Below are 24,959 nucleotides of genomic sequence, written 5' to 3' on the forward strand. Positions count from 1 at the left end.
ATTGTCCAAGCACAGTGTTCCAAAAGTGTTGACATGACACTGATTTTTCACTGTTTTAATAACAAGGTTTGTCTGTGTTTCGTGCATTTCAGACTAGAGTAAGCGAGTGGCTGTGGGGCGGAGAGCAGAGCTGTGATTTTTCTCTCATCAGCATGTGCGAAGCAAGGATCTGGACCATGAATCTGTTCTCAGTCATATGTGATCCTCAATCACTTCTGTAAGTAGCTATGGATAAGAGTGTCTGCATAATGTCATATATGTCAATTAACAATTACAAAGCAGAAAATAAAAAATCTGGAGTGGAGCCGAGTGCTTGTACATTATTAATAAAACGTGCACCCACAAACCCGTCCAAAGACAGTCCAGTCGATTTATAATCAAACTATTTTTCAATTCAACATCGGACCACATACAGTAAGAGTGGTTTACATTTCCAGGCAATGATGTTGCTTTTATCACTGCTTATAAAAGTCTGAGGTTAAATTATAAAATCATTGAAACTGCCCCAAGAAGCGTTTGACTCTCAAACCCTGAAATAAACTGAAATGTAAATTTGATCCCCACACAAAAACTAAAGCCGTTTAGATCTTAAAAGGCCAATGCATGATACTTTTCAGACTATTAAGTTAGTAAAGCCCTACTATGTAGGCCGATTGGCACACATCATGTGTCTATTATACACAATAGCTGAAAGTGTGCCAGCTGAACCTCAGCAATTAGCTTATTAGCTTACATATGGAAGTCCTTATAAAAAGAAGTACTGTTACTGCTCAAACACTTTTATTGTTGCGCCTGCCAAGTATCACAACAGGTGACTGCACTCTTTAAACCGGTCCCTAATGTCAGATAAAATTACAACAAATCGAAACTCTGCTTTGACCTGTTTGAATGTGACTGGAAGATGGAGGCTGTGCTTGTTTTGAAGTCACCCTCCAACATTACCGTTATCTCAACCGAATCTGATGATTGTTATTGTTATTGAAACACTGTCTCGAAGCCTTTACCCCCTTACATTTAAAAGACATGAGGACACATTTATAACGGTGTGAATCAAATTCGGTCCGATCTGTTCAAAAGATCTGTTTTGCCCAATTCCATACAGATATTCAAAGAACAAGGCATCTCTGAAACACAGAAATATTGTGTCTAGTCGATACAGTGATCAATCGTTGTACGAGTCAGTCTTTTCAGAGACTCCATCTCTTTTTGTGTGCTTTTTATACAAAAGTGTCAATTAAAGACTTTAGAGTACATTACAGTTTCTTCAAATAACACAATCAGGCTCTCAAACAGGGTTGTGTCGCAATATTGATATCCAGTCGACAAGGTTTTTGTTGTTAGGTACCTTATTTGTTTTAGCAATTTAGCAATATATTTATTAACCTTTATATTGGAGATCAATCTCTTATTAAAAGCCCATGTCCAAAATTGTAATGTTCATTCCCAGAGGATACAACCAACTGGTACATTGCTGAAATGCCTCCCAAAAGCTCCTGTGATTCAATTTCAACAACCGAGTTCATTTTCTTCCAATTTAAAGAATCGATGCACACGTTTAGCTTGTATTAAATCTTTTTTTTCTATATAATTTGATGAAGTTATCTGACATATGTAAAGACATGCCACTATAGATAACATTAGAGACTCAGATCTGCAGGGATGTTTTGCTTTGGGGATAAAAACCTTCCACAAAATGAATACTTGCCTTTCCACCTTCAACTCAACAATGAGTGTTTACGAAGTGTTTGGTCCCCAAAGGCAAAAATCTTTACAGTGCTTTGATGGACTTACATGAATAAGTCTTCCATTGTGTACCTCATCCGTAAGTCCCTTTGGATAAAAGCGTCTGCTAAATGACTAAATGTAAATAACAGGAATGATGTCATGAACTGAGGTCATAAAGCTTAAGACGGTGGAATTAGGAGACAACGTGTACTGATTTTACTTATTTAAAGAAAGTCAATTTCATATTAGCTCTTCTCGGGCCAGTTTGTTCTCAGTGAATGCCTGTTTAAAGTCCTAGTATTATAACTTCACATTACTGCTGATGTATGCATTCTGATATAAAATTTCATTTTCAAATGTATAAAGTCCAATTCATTTTCCATTTCATTACATCTAAACCCATAATGTTACGCAGCAATCAATCTGATTCTTGATTTAATATGCATGTAAATCTTGAGATGGATCATAACACAGTTCATATTTAATATGATGAACTCGAGACACAACTAGAGTTAGTAAAGTATTAAACATTTTTGTTAATTTCTCGAATATATATATATATATTATTAAAATGATAAAAAACTACAAATACATAAAACTGTTAAATACTACAACCCATAATAATAACATAGAGATTCACTCAACATCATTGAATGGTGTTGTATGACGTCTCTCCAGTTTCTTGTCACTAAAGAAAAACCTCTTGTCATAGGCATGGACTGCCATACTGTATATATTTATCAAGCTGATTATATTTTGCCTAATTGTATTAAACTGTTTTACATTATTTAAGTGCAAATTCAGTTTGCTTAATGTTTCTCCGCATAAAAGTTACATTTTCAGACGTGATTTTAAATGTCAAATCTGGTCACAGAGAGTAACTCGCTTCACAGTTAGCTGAAAACGCAATCAAACTTTTAAACAGGAAGTGAAATAATACCTAATTTGTCTCATCTTCCTCCATGAAAAACAATTCATAATTTCATTAACCTTTTTGGAAACACCCGACGTGATTATTAACCCTCATCGCGTGAAAGAGATGAAATTCGCGGCACAGACACGATCCGTCATTCGGGACATTACTCATCATTTTAATTTAGAGGATAGGAGGCCATTTTTCAACTGTGACATGAATTACTACGTGGTATCCTTCACCTGGACAAGCTGGCAGCATTGCGCAGCTGTGCGACGAATGGCAGCTCATGCATTACATGTACACACGATGATTTGTGCACGTATCAATAATCAAAATGAGTGTCGTCAAGAAATCACATGGAGTCGAGTCGAGGAAGATCCTTCTGATACAGAAAAAAACACTTTTTTTAAGAGGCTCATTGCACAGATGGTGAGGCAATGAAATATAAAAAGTTTAGAGCCATAAATAAGTAGTGCGGATTTGTGTGCAGGCACAGCTAACAGATTATAAACAGGACGCTCGTGGAAGAAACTGCATTTACCTGCACAATGCTCTGGCACAAACATCATTAGCCCAGAGACCTTTCTCGGAGCACGGCACTGGAATGTGCACCTGCTACAGTTTGACAAACTCCCTCTCTGCCCCAGTGTTTGGTTTTAAGGGCACTGTGGTCTTCTGCCAGACCCAAGCAGCCAGAAAATTCAACTGCCAGTGATTTGAGGCGAATATGCAAAAAGTTTTTCCAGGTATTTTATGCATCAGTATGAGAGCTAAGTGCATTTTTAGACTATATCGAAACATACACTGACTCTACAATAAACAGTATAGCCGCTTTCAATCTCAGAATAAAAACAGCAGCCGTCTTGACATCCTACAACACTCATCTCAACAGTTAGATATACATTTTTGCGTTGAATAAAACAGAATGGTTCAAACGTCAACCTCGTCCCATTGTGCTAGCTCCGATAAAGCGGTTTGCTTCACAATTCAGATCAATACTATCTAGCCCATTCCCAGAACAGCGCTGGGAGCTCTCCAAACATCAAAGACCTTGACACAGGACTTGGTAAAAGGCTGACACTGCATGCACCTCCGCAACGTTGCTGAACCTTTCGAAATGAAATGAAGTATATAAAGTTTGAAGCATGCAATAAAATACTGCAACCGTGAGTTAGGTTAACTACACACTTCCACAAGAAATACTGTAATGTCTGCTTTAGCATTTATGGTCCGTGCCCCATCTTTAGGGGCCATTTCCTTATACTTAGTTAAAAAGTAACCTCAGCTGTGTAGAGTGTAGACTTTGGAGCGTTGCTCAGACAGTATTTATGACATGTACACATAATATATCGATCATTCAACAAAGCGTTAAGATATGAGGTATTTCATCACTCGATGTGAGAGGAATATACCGTAAGTGAATGTTCTGGCTATATAAGTGCTGACTTATCTCTAGTGAGCGGTTATCTTGAGAACGTTGTGAGAGGAAACATAAAACTTCATACACACCTGAGCGCTGAGTAAATGTGATATGAGTTTAATCTGAGACTGGGCATGTTTTGTGTTGTCTTGAGAATTCGCAAAACACTTTCACTTGCAGCTCAAAGCCAGTTTAGGCTTTTTCTATGTGTTAATATCTAGCAGAAACACCTTAAAAAGATTTTTAGGCAGGAATTTGATGAAAATGCTGCCAATAATTGTATGGTGCCTTGAGGAACGCAAATAGCACATTTAATGTGACAAAAATACAAGTATTGTAGGTGGAAAGAGATTAAAACGAGATGAGGTTTTCTATTCATCTGAATTTAAGTGGGTTTTTTAGATCAGTTATCCTTTTGATTACTGGGCTAAAATGACTCTAATCTGTCCAGTATTAGAGAATTATAAATACATGTGCATTTCAATGACTCATTCTTCAATCAAATAATTTAACAATAACCACGCGTGATTGGTCGTTTCTAATACAGTGTATTATCATGTCTAAAATAACAACATTCATAAATATAAACAACAAATGGCACTACTAATTGTTACGTGACCTCCTTAAGAATGTCTTCAAATAGTAAAAAACAGAAGTTCGTAAGATGTTACTTAAACACATGAACTGTTTATTAAAGGCGCTCTTTATATAAATACAACAGCCCCTAGTGACTTTCTTTTCTCAGCATACCAACTGTTACATTCCCCCCATGTGCCCCACCATACACATGCATACATCATATTCCCCTTATGAAACATTAGAGAGGGCAGGAGACTGCCAAGTGATCCAAATGCCATCTGTGACCAAGCATGCAGTCTGACCTAATGACTCCCCTTTTGTTCATGTCCAGAGATCTCCGCTTAACTGTCTGTTGCATACACAGAAAGACATTTCCAACCTCTATTATCATGGAAATCAAGGTGTATGACATCGGTGTCAAATCGATCAAGTGCAATTCACATCTCCAATATGGCACCCTTAAATTCATGAACGGAATGACCAACCAGTGTACAGTATATAGCCAATGATCGTGTTTAATTCATAACTTATAAGAAGCTTGTGAATGAAAAACGTGAGATTTATTTAAGAAAATAAGGTGTATTTTTACCTTGTGCCACCGCTCTCAACACGTGGATGTGCACGCAGAAAAACGCCCACCAACTCCAAGTGCACAAGGCAAACTTTCTCTTTCCATTCCAGCTGACATTCCTCTCCTGACAATGTGATAAAATCTTCGAGGATGTGCTCTTGTTGTCATGCATGATGGCATTCCGGTCCACACGCGTGAAAGCCAGTCCGTGAACTCTGCCTTCGCGGGGTTTCCACGGAGAGCGCGAGTGTCCGTTGCCTCTTGAGTACACACAGCTCTCCCCGACGAAATCCGCCTTCCTGTTTCGTCTCCCGGGTCTGTGTGCCTCGCGCAGACCCCTGAACTTCTCTGAGGATTTAGGATCCGATCCTTTGGCGTTCATTCCGCGGGCTCGCGCTGTGACACTACGTCACTTTTATGCCGTCCGCGTATCGCATGTGCCCCGTAGGCTACACCAAGCCGCAACTTTACCCCGCGTCAAAACCGAGAGTTAGAGAAAAGCTCCGGGTGCCAAGGGATGTCTGAGATAAATGCGTCTCTCGTAAACAGTTCAAATACCCGCAGCTTTAGTATTGCATTGCGACTACCTGTCGTCACATTGACGCATCACACGAAACGAGTCGCAAGTCGTTCTTTCCCACAAGTTCGCTCCGATATAAGCTCCGCATAAAGTTATCGCAGATGGTATTTAGGCTATAAACGACGAGCGCACTCACTGCATCCTCAAGAGTCTCAACGCGGATGATCCTCTCGTAGTTTGCAGGTCCAGTTGTATGCAGTAGCCCACCGGTCCAGTTATTTTAACACGTTAACGGAGGGCTTGACAGAAAACGAGCGGTCATGTCACCAACATATCTGTTTCAACTATAAAATGCGCGTGCGTTTGCGTAATATGCGTACCGATAAACCTTCTTTAATTCACCGCCAGTCCCTATTAAACGAGTCCCGCGCACGCGACGTGAATATGATTCGTAGAAATAAATGAATATATGTATTGAGATTCACTTTTTACAATGTCCTGTGAGCTAAAGCAACAAGCGTGTGAGCCGAGCTCCGGTTGAAAGCGAGTGAAACTGTGTACAAATCCAGCGCACTTACAGCAACTTCCATTCAGAGCAGCAGCAGTGGCCGCTCTCTCTCTCTCTCTCTCTCTCTCTCTCTCTCTCTCTCTCTCTCTCTCTCTCTCTCTCTCTCTCTCTCTCTCTCTCTCGCCCGCCCTGCTAAAGACCCATTGGCTGCTGATGCTGGAGGCTATATTTTATACAGTCCTTCAAAGAGTCCTGGTTTTACAGGTATGCCTGCTTGATGTGATTCTGGTCGAAATACATACATTATGCAACATTATAAAATGCATCTCTGAGGCAGATCGTTTCACTTTTGTTGTAGTCTTCTTTAAATGATGCCACGCTTATATGTTTTATATAATAATTTTGGTATATTGAGGTATCCCTTTAATGAAGCATTTATAAATGTGTTCATTAATGATTGAATGAAGTCATGTACAAATGCACCATGAGGCAGTTATAACTGCATGAATAAAAAGAGGGATTCTAACGAAGTGTAACTATAAATGCTTAATAAATGTATTTATTCATTTTTTATTTGACTCGAACGCAGATTCATTATTATCTTGATGTTGTTTGTTATATAGGCTGTCAGGCTGGACACTGTAGGGTGTAATGTTGTTTTTCTTATACCTGCTCACTATTTGGCGGGTGTTTTATTCGAATCCCCCTTTTTATTCACTCTAACGCTTTTGTAAATTACTTATTACACATTTATAAATGCTTCATGAAGGGTACCTTAATGTAAAGTGTTACCATACTTTTTTATAAGCTAATATCAAAATATTGCTATCGTACTGCTTGGAAGTGACGTCTTTAAAATGTTATAGGCATTAGTCACCGATGTCAACAAAGAAATGAAGCAAAATGACATTCTGTGATGTTGTAAGCTTACTCAATTAAAAGGCTAATCCATCAAGTATAGTATTTTGGCCGAGAGAACAGTTGTCATTGTATATTTTTGAATTTAAATTCAAATTTCAGATCCTGCTACTTATAAAAACGTACACATATTCCAAACATTTGTGCTGCTTTTTTCCTCTATCACTAGATCAGGTAAATACTCACACACGCCTCTATGTATCTTAAGTATATTAACAAATCCTGGGTTATGTAAATATGTGTAAAACAGCTCTCTGTTCTGAAGAGATAAAAAGCTCGACTTCAACGTCAATGCAGGATGCTGAACTTGAAAAGGCGGAGTTGCATATATTTCCACACAAGAGTGAACAAGAGCAATTGTCTGAGCGCCAAGACTTCACAGTGAGTTTCACATACAACACAGTGTCTAAATACCTCAGTGTATAACTTTGACGGATATTATCAGCATAAAAATTAAAGATCGTGTATGAATTAAAGCGACAATTTCGAGGTTGCGATTTGCAACCAATGGTTCACTCCACCCATCCACCCTCCCGTTTAAAACAATGCGGTGGCTGACACAGAACTAAGATGTTGTCACGTTTTAGAACCTTGTTCTAAATAAAAACATAACACATTCATGTAAGGTCTTTATACACCATTGAACACATAGTTATGCATATTATATTGCATTTTTGTCAAAAGATCCTCCAAAAATACACACGGCACATTGACAAGCCCATGACAAGTCCATGAGAAAGACTTACTGACTACTGTAGTGCTATTGCTGTGTCACATTCTAAAAAAGCCATTTCCCATTTGAAACAAGGAACATGTTAAGTCAAACTCACAATACAGTAATATCATTTTGTGATTATGTACAATTATCCTCAGTGCAGCTTTTGAAACTGTCATTAATATGATTTGAGTACACCGCTTAGGAAAATGAATAAGAAGTCTGGCTCTCTTAATATGAGTGGGTGGCTGTATTCTGTTTTCTCCTGCTATGCACTGATTTAACACAGCTGTGACAAAGGGATGTCTCACAGTGATGCTTGCCCTGGAAAATATCACCATTACAGTTGTTCATTTACTGTACATACGGTCAGGGGTTTCAACAAACCGTTTTAACTTTGAGACTTGAGAATGAATTATTTTGACTTGGACAAGTAAAACAAATGCCTACCGAATTCCAAAGAGAGACATTAAAAACTACTCAGAACATCTTAGTGACAACACTGCCATGTCAATACCTCAGAAAAGCAGAGCACCCATTTTTCATTAGATTCAGTTACATTTCTACTGCTGAATGTAAAAAAATCTACTTCAAGTAGTGCTTAATATTGCATATTACTGTATGATATTTCATTAACTTTAGCTTGATGCTTTGCAATGAAGACTTTAAATGCCACATATGCTGTAATCCACCTCAGAGTCTCTTTGCGTGGAATTACCTGTTCGGTTTTAATTCCTCAGTTCCGCGCAATAGTTCATTCTGTGACTAATTCGCACCAAAGAAACAAAAGGAAAAAGGAAAAGAATAGCTGAAAACGTCCTCAGTCATCCCAGCAGGAAACAAACTCTGTTTCATGAATACAGATTGTGTTCCATTAATGTAATACAAATAATCAGCAACGGCTCCTTTCATCTCCACTGTGTTAACAAATTTGAGGATGAGCATTTATGTCAATGCATCTTTGTAAATGAACCTCTCAGTGTTTACCTGGGCTGTAACTGTCAAGTCAGAAATGCTGTCAGAATATTTGATAAGACTGTTTAGTCACATGACATCTGGGTTATTCATCAACGCACAGCGGTGATTTGTGTGATTCATTTGCTTTGGAGTTTTTCACAATCAAAAACTCCCGAGATGCATTTTAGACAGCACACATGATTATTGCGTGTTAGTTGCTGCGCTCGATTGGATATTTGCATGTTGCGGCATTCAACTGTTTGGTTTTCTCTGATAAGTGATGATGCATATGGTGAGCTGCTCAGCGTAAATGCTTCTGCATCTGTTTATTACAGAACCTTGTCTGCGTGGCAAACAACGTTGAGACAAAGCCAGCAACAGCAGGGCCTGTTTACTTCATGCTTTTCCGATCCAGGTCCTGTTTCCAGTCAATAAATAGTTCTTTTAAACTGTTTGTCTGAAAATGTATGCTTAAAAATGGAGTGGTTTACTTACTTTGGAGGGCCCTTAAAGATCAAGTTCACCCAAAAGTGAAAAAATGACATTGTTTACTGACCCACATAATGTTCCAAACCTGTTTAACATTCTTTTGTCTAAGAAACACTATTGTTCAGTATTTAAGTAACATGGCTATTCATTTTTGTATTTAATGGAAGTGAATGAGTGAAAAGACTATAAAAGTATTGTAAAGGTAGGTTTGCTTGTCAACTCAAGCGATAAATAAGATCTGTGTCAGGACTGGACTCTGTCAAAATACCCCCTCGTGAAAGAGAAATAGCAAAAATTCCTTTTTTAAATCACTTTTTTAGTCAGATGGTTTAATGAATCGATTGATCTAGATCACTGAACAGGTCTAAAGGACTTATTTACTAATCTGGTTACAGTTGTCAAGCTCAACGAAGTGAACAGTGAAACAAAAACTTCAATTTCAGTCTGTAAAGCCAAAAAATGGCTTGGGAAGACAAGCAAATGTAATACTTTGCATAGTTTTATTCAATTTTATTTGTACTTTTTTTATCTAAAACCTCATAAGGCTTGCAACATTGCATGTGAGTAACACAACTCCGTTCAAATCAATTTAGTGCTGCCAAATTGATTCATTGCATCGAATCTGAAATAAATGTATACAATTTATAATACTTTATACAATGAATTGATGTGACAGCACTAATTTTGCACTTGTTAAAATGTTGCATTGTTTCTAAGAAAACTCACAAAAAAAGAGGGACATTATTAAGTGTACTGTATAATACTAAAGAAAGGATAAATTCTTCTTTTCTAAATAAGCAATGTTAACAGAATTTACAGAACCACAAACTATTCTGATCTACAGACCCCTTAAATCATACTGTCCTTATTTACTTCAATCACTCAATAATAATTATTCAAAAACAAAGCTTTTTGCTCTACGTCAAATATGAATCGCATGAATTTGGAACAACATGAGATCACCTAGGGTCATGTTCTCCCAAAACTCTCTTTGAATACCCCACTGCTCCGCCCAATCCCACATTTCCTCGAGCCTGTCACAGCCCATCCCTGCTGGTCACATTCACAGTTGTATCTCAATGAGCAGGGCTTTGACTCGCAGCCATCTGGGCTACCTCTCTTCAGCAGCGTCCAATAAATCATTTTTCCCCCTTATCTTCAGCTGGGCCATGAGGGGTGGGCAGTCAGATGAAAAGAAGACATCAAACATGTAGTGCATGTGTGGCCACAAGGATTAGTAGTCACCGTGCCGGAGGTCGGGGAGCTGGATATCAGAGAGATTAGATAATACACGGCCTGGCCTAAGAAGTCATGCTCTTTCTGTGAAGTACCTCAACCCTGGGTTAGATACAAATCAGTTCCCCAACTGAAGATCTGTGCAAATGTATCTTTGTGTCAGGATGATAAATGATTCATCGTCATGGCAATAAATGTTCTCCTCTGTTCAAAGAAAGACAAGTTCTCCAGATAGATCATCCTACAGTGCGTGTATCTATTTCTGCTAAAATTCTGCAACCCGATTTCCGATTGGCTGCTCAAATGCCTCTGGGTTAAGTGTGAAAGCATCACTTTTTTTCACGCAAATCAAGCCCCTCCAGCGCCAGCGTGTTCTCTTCTTCGTGCCACACGGTCATAATTGCAAGAACGATGTCATATGGCAGCCATCTTTCAGGGAAGCAAAATTGCAATGCTTTTGTTGTATCTGTTTTGTTTGAAACACACTAGAAACTCTAAACAAGTCTGCCTTCGTCTGTCGCCTTGATAAACAGCCTCTATTACTCATTAGGAGGCTTGACTGACTGTCTTCTTGCCAAACTCAGTATGGCTCATCACAGACCAAGCAGATGCGGAAAATCCTTCATCTCTCAATGGAGGAAAGACACCGCTGTGAGCTACAGCGCAATCTGGATGAGAGAACAAACTTCCCTACGAGCGCCGGCGAGCATGGCTAACATATTGGTTAGGGAATAATTACTTTATGCAAATGTGTGTGGGTGCATCTGACAACCTATATGAATGACCCTGAAAAGCTGCAATGTTTATTGCGGTCCGACACAACCTAGCTGGCACAGCACACACGGCGAGGCTTAAATGTGTGGGTGCTCTTCGGTGTATAATCATCGAGAAGTGCTGTACAGTATGTATGTGTGGGAGTTACTACAGCGTCTGTCAGGAGGTAAAATGCTATATGTATAAAGGCCTGTTTTGATGGCTTACCAGATACATCAACTTATGAGTCTTTATCCGTTTAATTCAAAACTTATAGTTATTAGAAATGGGCTCTAAAAAGATCAAATTCTTCACATTTTAATGAAAATTGTGACATGCCCACATATGCAGATCATGCCGTTTTATTTCAAATCTTCCCACCGTTTAGCTAAACTCTCTTAGAGCCCTGACAAACCATTGAGTTGCAATGTAAAAGAAGCACAGCACAACAGTGCCCCCTTCGGCACAATGAATGAACCGCACCCATCGAACCTCATGTCTCAACTCGGCTGTAAATACATCCCAAAGGCTACAAATGCAATGTTCTCATATATAAAAAGACTAGGCAAGGACGTATCTAAGCCATTCCAGACACAGATACATCCTAGCTGTGATCTGTGTTCATCCATATCTTTGCATAATATGTTTATTAGTGTTTTTCTATGAACTCATTCCCAGTTATGAATAACCGAACAAGCGTTGAAAACAAAACACCCTTGGTTTACTCGTCTGTGTCTTGTTATGCTTTGCAGCCCTGAACGAGGTCACCCAGCATGTCTCGCTGTGGTTTACATTTAGTCATTTAGCGGACGCTTTTATCCAAAACGACTCACGTTCAGGGAGCAGTAAAGTGATACGTCATACAGGAGCAATAATTCAATAGGTGCCAATACCAAGTTATTAGTTTCAACAAAAGCTAGATCGATACCTGTTGAGAGAAAGAGAGAGGGTTGGTTTTTTTTCTTTTTTAGTTTTTTCTCATCCGTAATCAAATGAATCCACCCATTCCAATCCGTGCACAATCTCCTTGTTTCATTAGACATGAACTGCTGGTTCAACAAAGGCCATAAACCAATCACAGGGGCAACAGGCTGGCCACCCACTTTGCAGGCTCAGATGTAGTAAGTTAGTGTGCATTAGATGGGCGTGAATGTATGTGACCTGAATGCTGCCGCGCGGACGCATCGAAGTCACCCTGATGGTTTAGTTTACCTCTGATAAAATTTATCAGCCGCACATTTTGGTTTGCTCTCCAGGGGATAAGAATTTATCAGGGAAAGCACTCAGAAATGTAATTAATTCAGCAAAGAATGCCCCCGAATAACAGTTGACCCTGAAATCGCAGCTGGAAACATGCAGTCCCCGTCATCACTTCGGCGGGTACGTTTAGTCCTTCAAACGTAGAATGCATGAACAATCAATGGAAGTGTCTGCCTAGTTTATTTATATAGTAAGGAGACGTCAACTGGTTCTCAAAATAAAAATTGTGGTTTATACAGTACCTATTAATGCAGTTTAACAACTAGCTTAAAATGCTAGTTCACCCAAAAATTCTGTCATGATTGACCCTCTTCTCATCACATTTACATTTAGTCATTTAGCAGACGCTTTTATCCAAAGCGACTTACAGATGAGGAAACATTGGAAGCAATTATAACAACATAGGCAACAAAATACATAAGTGCATCAAAAACTAGTCCATTAAAGCCTAGCACAGTATACAAAGCTAAGAATATTGAGGTTAGTGGGGTTTTTTTTGTGAATAAGAAGAAGGAAAGGGGAAAGAATTAGATTAAATCAATCAGCGACGTGTTGACGGAAGAGATGCGTTTTCAGGCGTTTTTAAAAGATGGCAACCGAGTCTGCTGATCTTGTAGCAGCAGGTAGATTATTCCACCAATGTGGAACAGATCCAGAGAAGGTACGGGAGAGTGACTTTTTTCCTTTTTGGGATGGTACCACTAGTCGTTGTTCCTTTGCAGACCGCAGAGATACGCTGGTGCAGACCAGGTGGTGGTCTTGTAGGCCAGGAGCATAGCATTGAACTTTATGCGGGCGGCAACAGGGAGTCAGTGTAACCTGATGAAGAACCTTTATTCGGTTGGTAACCGAACAGCACTGGTCCCCAATCGCTTTGATTGTATATATACAATGCAAATGCAAGTGAATGGGTGCCAGGTACCAACATTCTTCAAAATATCTTCCTCTTCTTGTTCATACAGGTTTGAAATGACAATAGTAAATAATGACAGAATGTTTATTTTTGAGTGAACTTTTGCTTTAAATATGTGAAGAAACTCTTTTTTTGTTATTTGAGCCCAAATGTCACCATACACATTTTATTATAAAAAAGGGAAGTACATTATTCAATATTTTTATCATATTTCATGGATTTAAGTCATAAGGTGTATTTGACATCAATCAGATTTGAAAGCATACAGTTAAGTCTGCCTCAATCTGCTTGCCACTTTCTATTCAGATATTTGGCTGAGCTTTTTCTTTAAAGTCTCTTTTATCCCTATAAGTTGCCCCGCTCCAAATCAGTGCCGAACCTGAATTGTGTTTCCACGGGTATACAGTGCAAAACAATCCCAACACATTTAAATATTTCAGCGAGTTGCATTAGACAACCAATCATGACTTTCACAATGTTTAGTTTCAGCACCTGAGGGAGACATTTCTGTTGAACAGTGACAGCAAACACGTTCACTGGAGTGATTTTTAAATAAAATTTAAGCATTTGGCAGACGCTTTGTTGTGATTCTAGCCTTGTCTTTGTTGTGTGTCCTGTGTTGTTGTTGTCTATTGCCCCGCCTTCCGTGTCTTCCGTCAGGCTTTCCCCTCACCGGGTTTCTATCACTTAATCACTCACTCCCCTGTAGCTCGTCCCCATTAATTACTGCTAATTAATTCCCACCTGTAGCTCCTAGTTTCTAGCTCCTAGTTTCTAGCTCCTAGTTTCTAGCTCCTAGTTTCTAGTTCCTGTCCCAGTCTTAGTTTAGTCTGCCCGCCGAGCTCCCTCTCCACAAGAACTACCACTCCCGTACTGGGTCGTCTATCGCTTCTCCCGAGAGACCGTTGGGTTGAGACCACTCCCCGCGGACTCTCGTGGTATCGCAATCTCGGACCCGGATCTTCTGAGGTTTTGTCTCAGCTTCCCCGTAAATCCTGGGGAATCAAGCCCGTTCTCCACCAGGCTTGCGTTGTCGTCTCTCAAGGCTGGTGCTTCCAAGTGGAATATTTGGACTGTTAAATAAAGATCTCTTGTTTTCCCCGCATTTGCGTCTCCGAACTTTCTTGTTTTCCAGGTCATGACACGCTTTCATCCAAAGCGACTTACATTGCATTATACTATACATTTGTTTCTGACTATATGCAATCCCCTGGTTTTCTTATAAAAGCAGGATATTTTAACACGGTTTTATACATCCTTCACATTGTATATCAAAAGGGACAGTTCACCCAAACATGAAAATTCTGTCATTATTTACTCAAGTTATTCCAAATCTGTATACATTTATTTGTTTTGATGAACAATATTTGGAATGCTTGGAATCAAACAGTTCTTTGACTGCCATAGCAGGAAAAATGCTTGTTCTGGTGAACACAGAAGATATTTTGAGGAATGTTGTCAAGCAAGCAGTTCTGGGACAGTTTTGACTACATTTTTCCAGTCAATGGTGGCCAAGAACTGTTTAATTACAAGCATTTGTCCAAATATGTTTCTGTGTGTTCATCAGAACAAAGACATTTATAAAGATGTGGAACAACTTATGACAGAAGTTTTATTTTTGGGTGAACTGTCTCATTAAGGATAAACAGTAAAAATGAGTCAGATTTGATGTGAGGGTTAAAATTGTCAATAATATTTTTATCTTTCAATAATATTTACATCAACCATATGAAATAGAATAAAAGAGATGTAACTTCATTGTAATCTTTTCTAAATTTTTCCTGTCACAATAGGACACATGTACGCGATAAGTGTAAAAAAGACACCAAAGGGGAGCAGAAAGGGTAACCTGCACCACATTAGCCACTAAATAGGGGGTTGAGCTCCCTAATACGTAGCACCTAAACTCTGGAATAGCCTTCCTGATATTATTCGAGGATCAGACACACTCGCCCAATTTAAATCTAGATTAAAGACACATCTTTTCAGCCAAGCATTCACTTAATGCAAAATATGCTTAATAATCCACCGGGAGGCTGCTGACATTAGATATTATTTACTAGAATAATTGAGCTTGTTCTATAAACACCATGTTCTGTGCTGTGTTTTACCTTTTTTTTCGGTTTTCTTATTTTCTCCTGTAAAGCTGCTTTGGAACAATGCACATTGTGAAAAGCGCCAGATAAATAAAATTGAATTGAATTAAATAACTTTCCAAAATACTACACGCCTAAACATTCTAAAAGGACCATCCTAGTCATACATAATTTATCAAGCAATGCATAAATATTTCAGATGATGATTTGCGTTTCTTCTTGGTGCATGAGAAACAAAACAAGGCAGACGCGAGCAATTAATTAGATCATAACATATTCACTTTGATTCAAATTAAATGTGTTTATATTGGGGAAAACACGCTTAATTTCAATCCAAATTGGAAAATGATGCACTGTTTGGCTGTTCAAAAGGATTTCTCGTGCCAATAAAGACATCCTTTGTGGATATTCGTCTTCCCTCGTGAAATGACAGTACATCTAGTTGGTTGGGTTGCGAGCACTGTGAGAGAAAGATGATAGACCACCAGTGAAGTGCTGCTGGTTGAGAATAGCTTTTAAAATGAGGGGAAATGAATGCAGGGAATCCTTGTAGAGTTCAGCGTGTGTGGCAGATGGCTTTGTTACGGCACAGATATCTTTTTCCTGAGGTGAAATAACAGGAGTCAGAGTGTTGCGGTTCAGTCTTTATTGCCTTGAAGCGTAGCCTGCATTCATCATTGACAATTGTTTATTTGGAACATGACACTTCACTCACAAGTATTTTCTTGCTTCGATCAGAACATATTTCTGAAAGGACAGGTTTTAGACCACCGGATGAATAATCTTCTGTCACATCACTGCTTTGTGTCATTCAGATTCAGTTCACATCCTTTCTTCAGTGAAACACGTGCTCTTTTTTATACAACAAAAGTATGGTATGCACAGGGGCTGTTAAGGTCAAAGAAGTAACAAAGAGCACTATAAAAGTCAATTTGGCGTATACACTGTGTTTCAAGTCTTGTAATGCCTGAGGTACAAAAGAGAATTTCAGTTATTATGTTTTTTCTATACTGAGCAAAATCCTTGTTCCAACCCTGATTCACTAGGGCAGGGCTATTCAACTTCACCACCACATGCGCCTTACAAATAATTGTTTGGGGTGTGAGGACCAAGTCCATAAATTTGAACAACATTTGAAAATTAGTTCTATGGCTAAACTTACACATGAACCATTAGTGTCCATATGTTTCTAATGAAAAATAAATAAGAAAGCTATTATTTCATATAATAAGAAAATGTCAACCTGTTTCAAGTCTATATACGCTGACCCATGATGAAGGAATTTGCAGCTCATACAAGATAAATATACTTCCAATTATATTCGACTATACCTGTAATTTAGATTATTGTAGAGGAATTCTAACTTAATGCCAAATGGCCTACTTCAATAAATTAGGTCGAATTTGTCTAACGGAAGCCAATGCAACGTGTATGATGCTGGAAATGCGTGTAAATCCAGTGCTCATAAGGGCAAAACCATTCATTTTAAGGATGAATTTGATCATAATTTCATTGTGGAAATAATCTATAGATATTTAAAAAATGTGAATAATTTTTTCCACCATTATCGTGTAGTGAAAATCCAATATGGTGACAATCCAGGGTTAGCTCGAATTATGATTGAGCCTTCAATAATACTTTTATTCCATTACTATTATTAACTTTGAGATTTACAGGTATACGCTTCAATGTGTGAAATCATGTGCCATTGCTGAAAGCAATAATCAACTGTTCATAACCGCTGTAAATGTTAAAACCCTGACTGTGTGAATAACAAACCGGAACTTCTGCTCTTGCAGAACTCAGTGCTTATGAAGGTTACACATGAAAAAGTTTTTTGTGTAAAATGTGATTTCCTTATAGCTTCTGAAATACATTACTAAATGAAACAATAAATAATAAACAAAATAATTACAATTACAAAAAAATTCAGAGGTTTACACCCACATAAATGACTTGTTTCTCTTTATTGTAATAGCTGTGTATGAGTCTCTTGATTGTCCTTTATGTATATAGATGAATCACAACATAACACTGTTACTGCTGGACATGAGTCAAATATACAGAAATGCTGAAAAAGCAAAGATTAAGGAGGACCTGGGTGATTTTTCTGAAGATCAGTGGACAGTTTAATGACTCAGGACACACAAGGAACTCTTAAACAACTATGACAAAACGTAAAAACTGTCATTGATTGTGCACATACAGTATTAATAATCAGGGGATGTGACCTTTGACCTGGGCTATTTTAAGAAATGTTGTATTCTTTGTTGTGAACTTGTTAATATTTATTTAGTAAAATAACATGTTCAGGGCAGGACTAAATTAAAAATGAACGTTCGTTTTCAAAATGATTTCAGAATTTTCAACATTTTCTAGATTCTGCGAAGGGGTTTGTTAACATTTGACTTCAACTGTAAATGACTTTGAATGATGCTGTTAGTTTTTTCGTTCTGTTTTGTTAAATGAAAAAGGTGTTGTAAACCTTATTTTAATCTTTAATGTAACATTTTTCAAATTTCCATGGCAATAATAAATAAACTAGTATGCATGCTAATGGCTTCAATTACTGTACAATCTATAGATATTTAAAATAATATTGTTATTGTGAATTATTTTGTCCATGATTATCGTGTAGCGAAAATCTAATATTGTGACACCCAGGGATAGATTGAATTATGATTGAGCCTTTAATAATACTTTTATTCCATATACAGCCCTATTATTAATTTTGAGATTTACAGGTATACGCTTCAACGTGTGAAAACATGTGCCATGGCTGAAAGCAATAATCAACTTTTCATAACCGCTGTAAATGTTAAAACCCTGACTGTGTGAATAACAAACAGGAACTTCTGCTCTTGTCATACGTTTAAAGGCAAATTGATATGTTCCTTTTCACTTCATGATTAAGTTCTTTACAATAGGACAGTGATCTTGTTACTATTGTGTAGGAGTTTTGAGGCAGCAGCAGTCTGTTCAATTGTCATCGCCCTGCTTCTGATTCACTTCTGTGTTGTGAAATTTCGCATATTTTGTAGTGGTTCCACTTCAATAGTCCCCATCAGATCTCTGAAAGCAGAGGTCTTTTTAAACCAATCTACTACTGCACGAAACCATAGTGTGAATTTACAGTATTCCTTGCTTCTAGATGTCATACTCTTAAAGTTACAGATCTCATAACACCCAAATCCCAATGACACCTGGGATTCGCTTAACAGGAATGGGTGTTATAATAACACTATTATAGCACAGTCAAATTGCCCAATAGAACATTTCCCACGCATTATGCATGACAGGGCGAGCAGTCAAGAATATGAATAGATATACTCAGTAGATCTGAATCTGGGGATAAGCGCTTGGCCGGCGTTTTCTGCTGGGTTGCCTTTTAAGCGAGTTCATCTCTAACCTTGTTTTGGTGCATCTAGGTAGTGCAAAATGCACAATGACTGTCAGTTTTAATATCTTGTACTTGGACTAGAAAATGCTTTTGGCCTTCATACATGTGGTCTCATCCTAAATTGACGCATTAATATAAATTTCACCGGTAATCAGCCATGCCTTAGATTAAAAATGGACCGGCTCGTATGGATACAAATGAGCAGCTTTAACACAAGTAAATGGCTTTAAAAGCTACAATGATGATACATCTTTCCTCTTTTCTGCAAAGAATAAAGTGCAGCATAAGTTTCATATTCCCTTGTGATGGCGTTAGATAAATCAATTGTATTTAAGTAATGTGATAATAGAGAATGCCGCGTCCTTCTGCGTGCTGTGCGAGTAGATTATAGCCATGAATGGGACGTGGACGCCTCTGTCTTTTATGAGACTCAGATCATATTAGGTTTTGAAGGACATGACCTTCTCTTGGCTCACTCAATCTGCTGTAACGCACTAAATGGCAGTGGACTTATGAGAGTGGCCATTTTGACTAAGTGACACTTGATTAGAAATGAGACTTAATTACAAATAGCTCTGCTAATGAACTCTCATTTCTGAACTTTCAATGTTAATGGCACCCAATTGCTGCGACATTACTGTATAAATTAATAAAGTTTAACTGTGTTAATGAATAGTTTGCCTACAAATAAAACAGTCAAAAATGCTCTCTCAGTTATATATTTTTTTGTCGTAAAGGTTTGAAATGACAAGTAAATGATGAATGAATTTTCATTTTTGGGTGAACTATCACTTTCAGACTCTAATGGGTACACAGCTCATGTCCACATCTATTTTCCCAACACCCGCTCTCTGACAAACATGATGCTTTCCATAACAAGACCATTTTCAGGCTCATTGTTGCTGTTGCTCAGCGGTTGGGCACAAAAATTGATTCGTGGTCAAAGCAGTGTTATTGATAGATACTGACAGATGTGACTGACTAGAGTGAACACATGAAAATGGGAGATTGAGCATTTCAGAAGTTAATAAGACCTCCCTATTGATAGGTTTCCTTTATCATGTCTGCGTTTAGAAAAATTACCAGGTCAGTTTCATTACGTGTGATGATAGTTTTGCAGTCTATTGAATTTACACAGTCAGATCTTATGTCTCATATGCTATCATTTTTTCTGTTTCAGTGTGTTTTTAGACATGTTAACTTGAACACACGTCTTAAATTATGTGACAAACCATTTTTCTTTTTTCGAAGTTTTCAACAGCAAAACTCACAAAAGCGAAATAGCATCTCTGTATTTTTATTGTAAAAGCATTAGCCGTTACGTTTGCCTTCCTACATCTCACTACACGGTCATCAACTGGATCCCTGCATTGGAGTTCTTGCACGTTAAGCGCCCGCCTACCGACAGTAAGTTCTTCCTCCTTCAATTTGATTGGCTGAAATTGTTATCTTTAGTTTGATTGGCTATATTCTGCGTGGTCTCTTTAATTTGATTGGCTGGAATTCTGTGAACCCGGTCTTTATTTAACTTGATTGGTCAATCCTTTTATATTTTGACAAGCACTTGTTACCGCTGCTGCAACCACTGGGACACAGAAATCACAACAGCCAGGGAAGGGGAGGGCAGTACATTAGCAAGCACAAACACATGCTCTTTTGTCGCCGGCGCCCGCACGATCAACAAACTTATCCATCTGCATAGAAAAGAGTTGTAATATTATGGCTTCTGACTTTTTGTACTTTTGCCAGCGGCCCACCTTGAAAACCCTCGCTGCTTACAGTCTCTCTCTTACACCAAATAGGAGCCAAGATTTTGATGACATCACTCTGCACTTCAGCTTCTCATCTCACATTTCTGACCAATCGAAAGCTGTAGACTAGAGAATCTACTGCTGGCTATTTTAAAAGTGCAGCTTTCAAGGCACTTCACTGGGTCTTTAAGTTCTTGAGTCATACTGAGTGCTTTTATCATGTTTTTATAGTTGAAACTGATTTATATTTATATAATATATTCTTCAAAAATTCTCACTTTTGTGTTTTACAGAAATAAGAGTGGTCGAGAAGAACGTGTGTGCTGAAACAACATAAAGGGGAGTTTTAAGTGATCAACAGTATTCCCTTAATGTTTCGCCGAATTTAAGAATGAAAGATGACTAACATGAGAGTTATTAACCAAAGTGAAGCTTTGGACTGACCAGAAACGCTGCTGTCCCTACATCTTTGCATCCCCATCAGGGCTGATGTTCATCGTTTTACTCACTTCTGACTAAATCGATGGACTCATTTAGGACAAGGGGCCATTATTGCTCTCTGTAATGGAGAATTTATTTTATTATGGAAGTTACATCATGTCTGCTATGGTGACGTTATGATCAGAACAAATATGATTACTGCATAATCCCTTGAAATTTGGTGGGGAAGCTGTAAGGGTTTAGCCTCCTAAATGTGATATCAGTATTCATCACACTGATTTACCAAGGACAGCCTCATCAGGTTAAGGAGAAAGCTGATTTTTAGTTCCATCCTCTCTAATGGAATGCTTCAGTTTCCTGCTATGAAAATATAAACATTCATCTTGTCATGTGACTGGGAATGTTATTTTTCGTGATAGATAGTGTATTTGACTACTATATAATTGAACTGCTGGTGATCAAAAGATTAACACGAATACAGTTGTTCAAATTAGTTCACTCTTCAATAACAAATTTTACAGTTAACTAACATTAGTTGGTTTTAAACATTAGTTGGTTTGTATTGGTAAATGCTGATTCTATATTTAAGTGTGACCATAGGAGCCCGCCATCCCCTTTTTGGTGTAAAGAATCTTTAATATTTGAAAACTTGAACAGTTATAATCAAATAAAATTGTCATTTCAGACAGGCTACAGTATGCTGTCAATAACAGAAGTTGAAAAGCATGAAGAAACTATTTACTTCTTTATAAAACAGAATGAATTACTAATAACAATAGTTACAAGGCTAAATGTAGAAGTTACTAATTCCTTTGTATTTTACCACTGGAGGGCACACTAGTTGACTTACTTCCTATCAAGCGTTCCATCCCTTTGGTCTGACTACAGTCTCTGATGTGAAGTGCTGTCTTCATTAACATGTTTTGTACCTCTGTGGTTCTTATCTTTTTGGTTGTAAGACCCTGTTAGTAAGGTGCATCCCCTCAAATAAATATTTATAATTTTAGAGTTTTGTTTAAACCAACAACATTCCGTTTTACAACGGAATGTTGGTCTTATTTGGCATAATTTATGATGTCACAAATGCCACAAAAATTGTGGCCACAAATCCATTTTGGGGCCCCCAGTTTGAGAACCACTGTTGTATGTGCTCATAATAAATGTTTCTCATCGCTGTAAAGGAAGAAGTCTAAAAGAGCCAACAGAATAACTTTCTTACCTCAACAGCAATCATTTTTGCATATTTCCTCTTAATTTATCTTTATAATGTGAATATATTAATTGTAAAGTGGCTTAATGTTGCTACACACAGATGTTAAAATGTAGGCTATACAGTGCTATTTGCAATGCAAACTTTCTCAAAGCAGCTTTGCAGCAAAATATTGCATTGCTAGTTTGCTCAAACTCTCACTGCAACTTAATGTAAAGTTAAGTTTATTTGATATTGTCCCAGTCATTTCAATAAAACAAAATAGAGTCAAACAAGAGTGTCCCTAAAAGCATACTGTGACATCTCAGTAACCGTTGTAATAAACAAATGTTTTGGGGAATATATTTGCATGTTCTGTACTAGTGAAGTTGAAACTCGCTGACAATCTACGATGAGAAACATTCCCCAAAGCGAAAACATTTGAGTTTTAAACTTAGTATGATATTTGTGCTTGTAATAGCTATCGCTTTATAATACATTTGTGGTAATACAACTTAATTCTTTTCTCAGGCCAAGATCAGACCAGATCAGTATCTATCTTGAATATAGCCTATTATATCTCATATCTTATTATAGCCACACGTAAAAGCATGAGTTTTTATGTGTGATTTTAATGTACTATAAAAATGACCACATGAGAAAGTTATCCAGTTTTAACGCTGGAATACAATAGGTATAGGATATAAAGGTGAGGTCAAGTAGCCTATTCTTAAGCCTATTGCTTGTAATAAATAAACAATGTGTTTGTTTGCCTCATGTGTAGTGCACATGCCACTTCAAAGAAATAATGCATGTTTCCATTGTTTTGTTTTTCTGTCCAACACATAAAAAGCAATGTTGGCAAGAGAGTTTGGTAAAAAGAAGTGACAGACATGTCAACAACATGTTTATTTTGGAATGGAACCATTTCTTTAGAAAGGGTGGTAAATTAAGAATGCAAAGTTTACGTTGTAACCTATTTATACGTATTGTTCAACTTTCAACTAACAAAGTATTGGTGTGGTCGAGTGGCCGCAAGCTCTGTCTGACGCTATGTGTGTGTAAAGCGACGCAGTTCAGTAACCCCGCCCACTTTTCGCACCAGTGATTTGATTGACAACTTCATTGAAGCAGCAGGTGAAATTATGCGGCTAGTCTTGCGAGTTCTTGCGACAGAGTTCAGCTTTTTGAAACACAGACGAGTTCAAGAAACCATGGACCCGTCCTGTTAAACCCCGGAAAGTGCTCTCAAACAGGTAAACAACTTTAAGCTTTTTGTCAAGCGGAAGAAAACGTAAATATGGAGGCAAGACGAACATTTCTGCCCGACTTGAGAGCCGAAACCTTGATCGCGAACTTCGACACACCTCGCGCGTCGGACACAATCTAGGGAATTGATGTGTATCAGGCTATTTGTCGATATATCACAAAAGTTCACAAAAGTTGTAAAGCTGTTATATTTGAGCGCTTGGTGATGTAAGGTTAGACACATAAATGGCTTTGTTATAAAGCAGTTCACGGGAATAAGATACACTTCGATGCGCAGGACAAAACTGATGTCGCGTGCGTGTACTGTGATGTAAGTTAACGTAAATTGAACTGCCATGAATTGTTGTCAGCAATGAAAATACAGTATATCAATAGTTTGTCACTTTTTAGCGACATAACAGTTAATTTATAACCACGTAATAGAACGTAATGAGTTTAATCTAGCTGTTTATGGTGTGTAAACTAACTGTATGGTGTGATGGGTAACAACTAACTGCATGCTCTTCATACGTTGAAAAGTTTGACGGTCATTCAAAGTAGATGATCCTTTTCACAATCCCTGTGTCTTTTCTTTCCCTGACTCAAAACTTGATCTAAATGGACTTTATTGTATTATTCTGCTGCCATACTAAGACACCTGTGTTTGTATCTCCTGCAGTGTGCTTTTACAATTTCCCATCATGTGTGTAGATGTCATGTGATGATTAAGGGATGGAACAACAGACAAATATTCATTACGTGTTCCCCAGTTGCCCTAGATCGACCTCATCTATCCCTATCAAATTAAGCATCGTGTCGTGACATGCTTATTTCAGCACAGCTTGCTTTACAGGAAAGATAGTAGTTGTAGGATGTCTCCAGTAGGTTTGGTGTGTGCCATGCCTATAGCTGGGAGAAATATACATGTGTCATAGTGTTTTATAAAGACGGTTTTCCAAAACTTCCGATTAAGTCTCATAACCTCCCAGTTTACTAAAGGAATTACGCTCGTTTGACTAAACTCGGGCCGAGTACTATAATAACCTTCAGCCAATCAGCAGTAAGGTGCACAGGACGGACATAAGTCGAGCCGAGCGCTTACACAAGCGAAAGATGGGGCTAGGGGTGTGTTTGTTTTGGTGATTTGAACATCAACAATGGCTAAGAGAAATCGGACACCCCTCCTTTCAGTTATGGTCAAGTTATTTTGAGTAAAAATGAACTAAAACAATTATTAAGTTAGTGCACGAAAAGCGGTGTTTATAACTGTGTCACTACCCTTTCTGGATTTACCACGGAAAGCTTGTAATAATGGTTTGTAATTTTCCAAAAATCGTTATTTGGTGTCTTTCAT

At 38.0% G+C, this 24,959-nt stretch overlaps 2 protein-coding genes across 7 annotated transcripts in view; one reads left to right on the forward strand and one right to left on the reverse strand.

The window, feature by feature from the left end:
• The window catches only part of sdk1a (sidekick cell adhesion molecule 1a), a 226,678-nt gene extending 220,329 nt beyond the window's left edge, over positions 1 to 6,349 (reverse strand). For both annotated transcript variants that reach the window (XM_079456077.1, XM_079456076.1), the window contains exon 1: positions 5,230 to 6,349. In XM_079456077.1, coding sequence (XP_079312203.1) covers positions 5,230 to 5,593 — 364 coding nt within the window. In that variant the 5' untranslated portion in view covers positions 5,594 to 6,349. The remainder of the gene's footprint in view (positions 1 to 5,229) is intronic.
• Positions 6,350 to 23,460: 17,111 nt separating this feature from the next.
• card11 (caspase recruitment domain family, member 11) overlaps positions 23,461 to 24,959 on the forward strand; it is a 28,953-nt gene continuing 27,454 nt past the window's right edge. For all 5 annotated transcript variants that reach the window (XR_013786612.1, XM_079455713.1, XM_079455714.1 and 2 more), the window contains exon 1: positions 23,461 to 23,613. The gene's annotated coding sequence lies outside the window, so the exon portion shown is untranslated. The remainder of the gene's footprint in view (positions 23,614 to 24,959) is intronic.

This window comes from Barbatula barbatula (genome assembly GCF_947034865.1).
Source record: "Barbatula barbatula genome assembly, chromosome: 5".
NCBI lineage: Eukaryota > Metazoa > Chordata > Actinopteri > Cypriniformes > Nemacheilidae > Barbatula > Barbatula barbatula.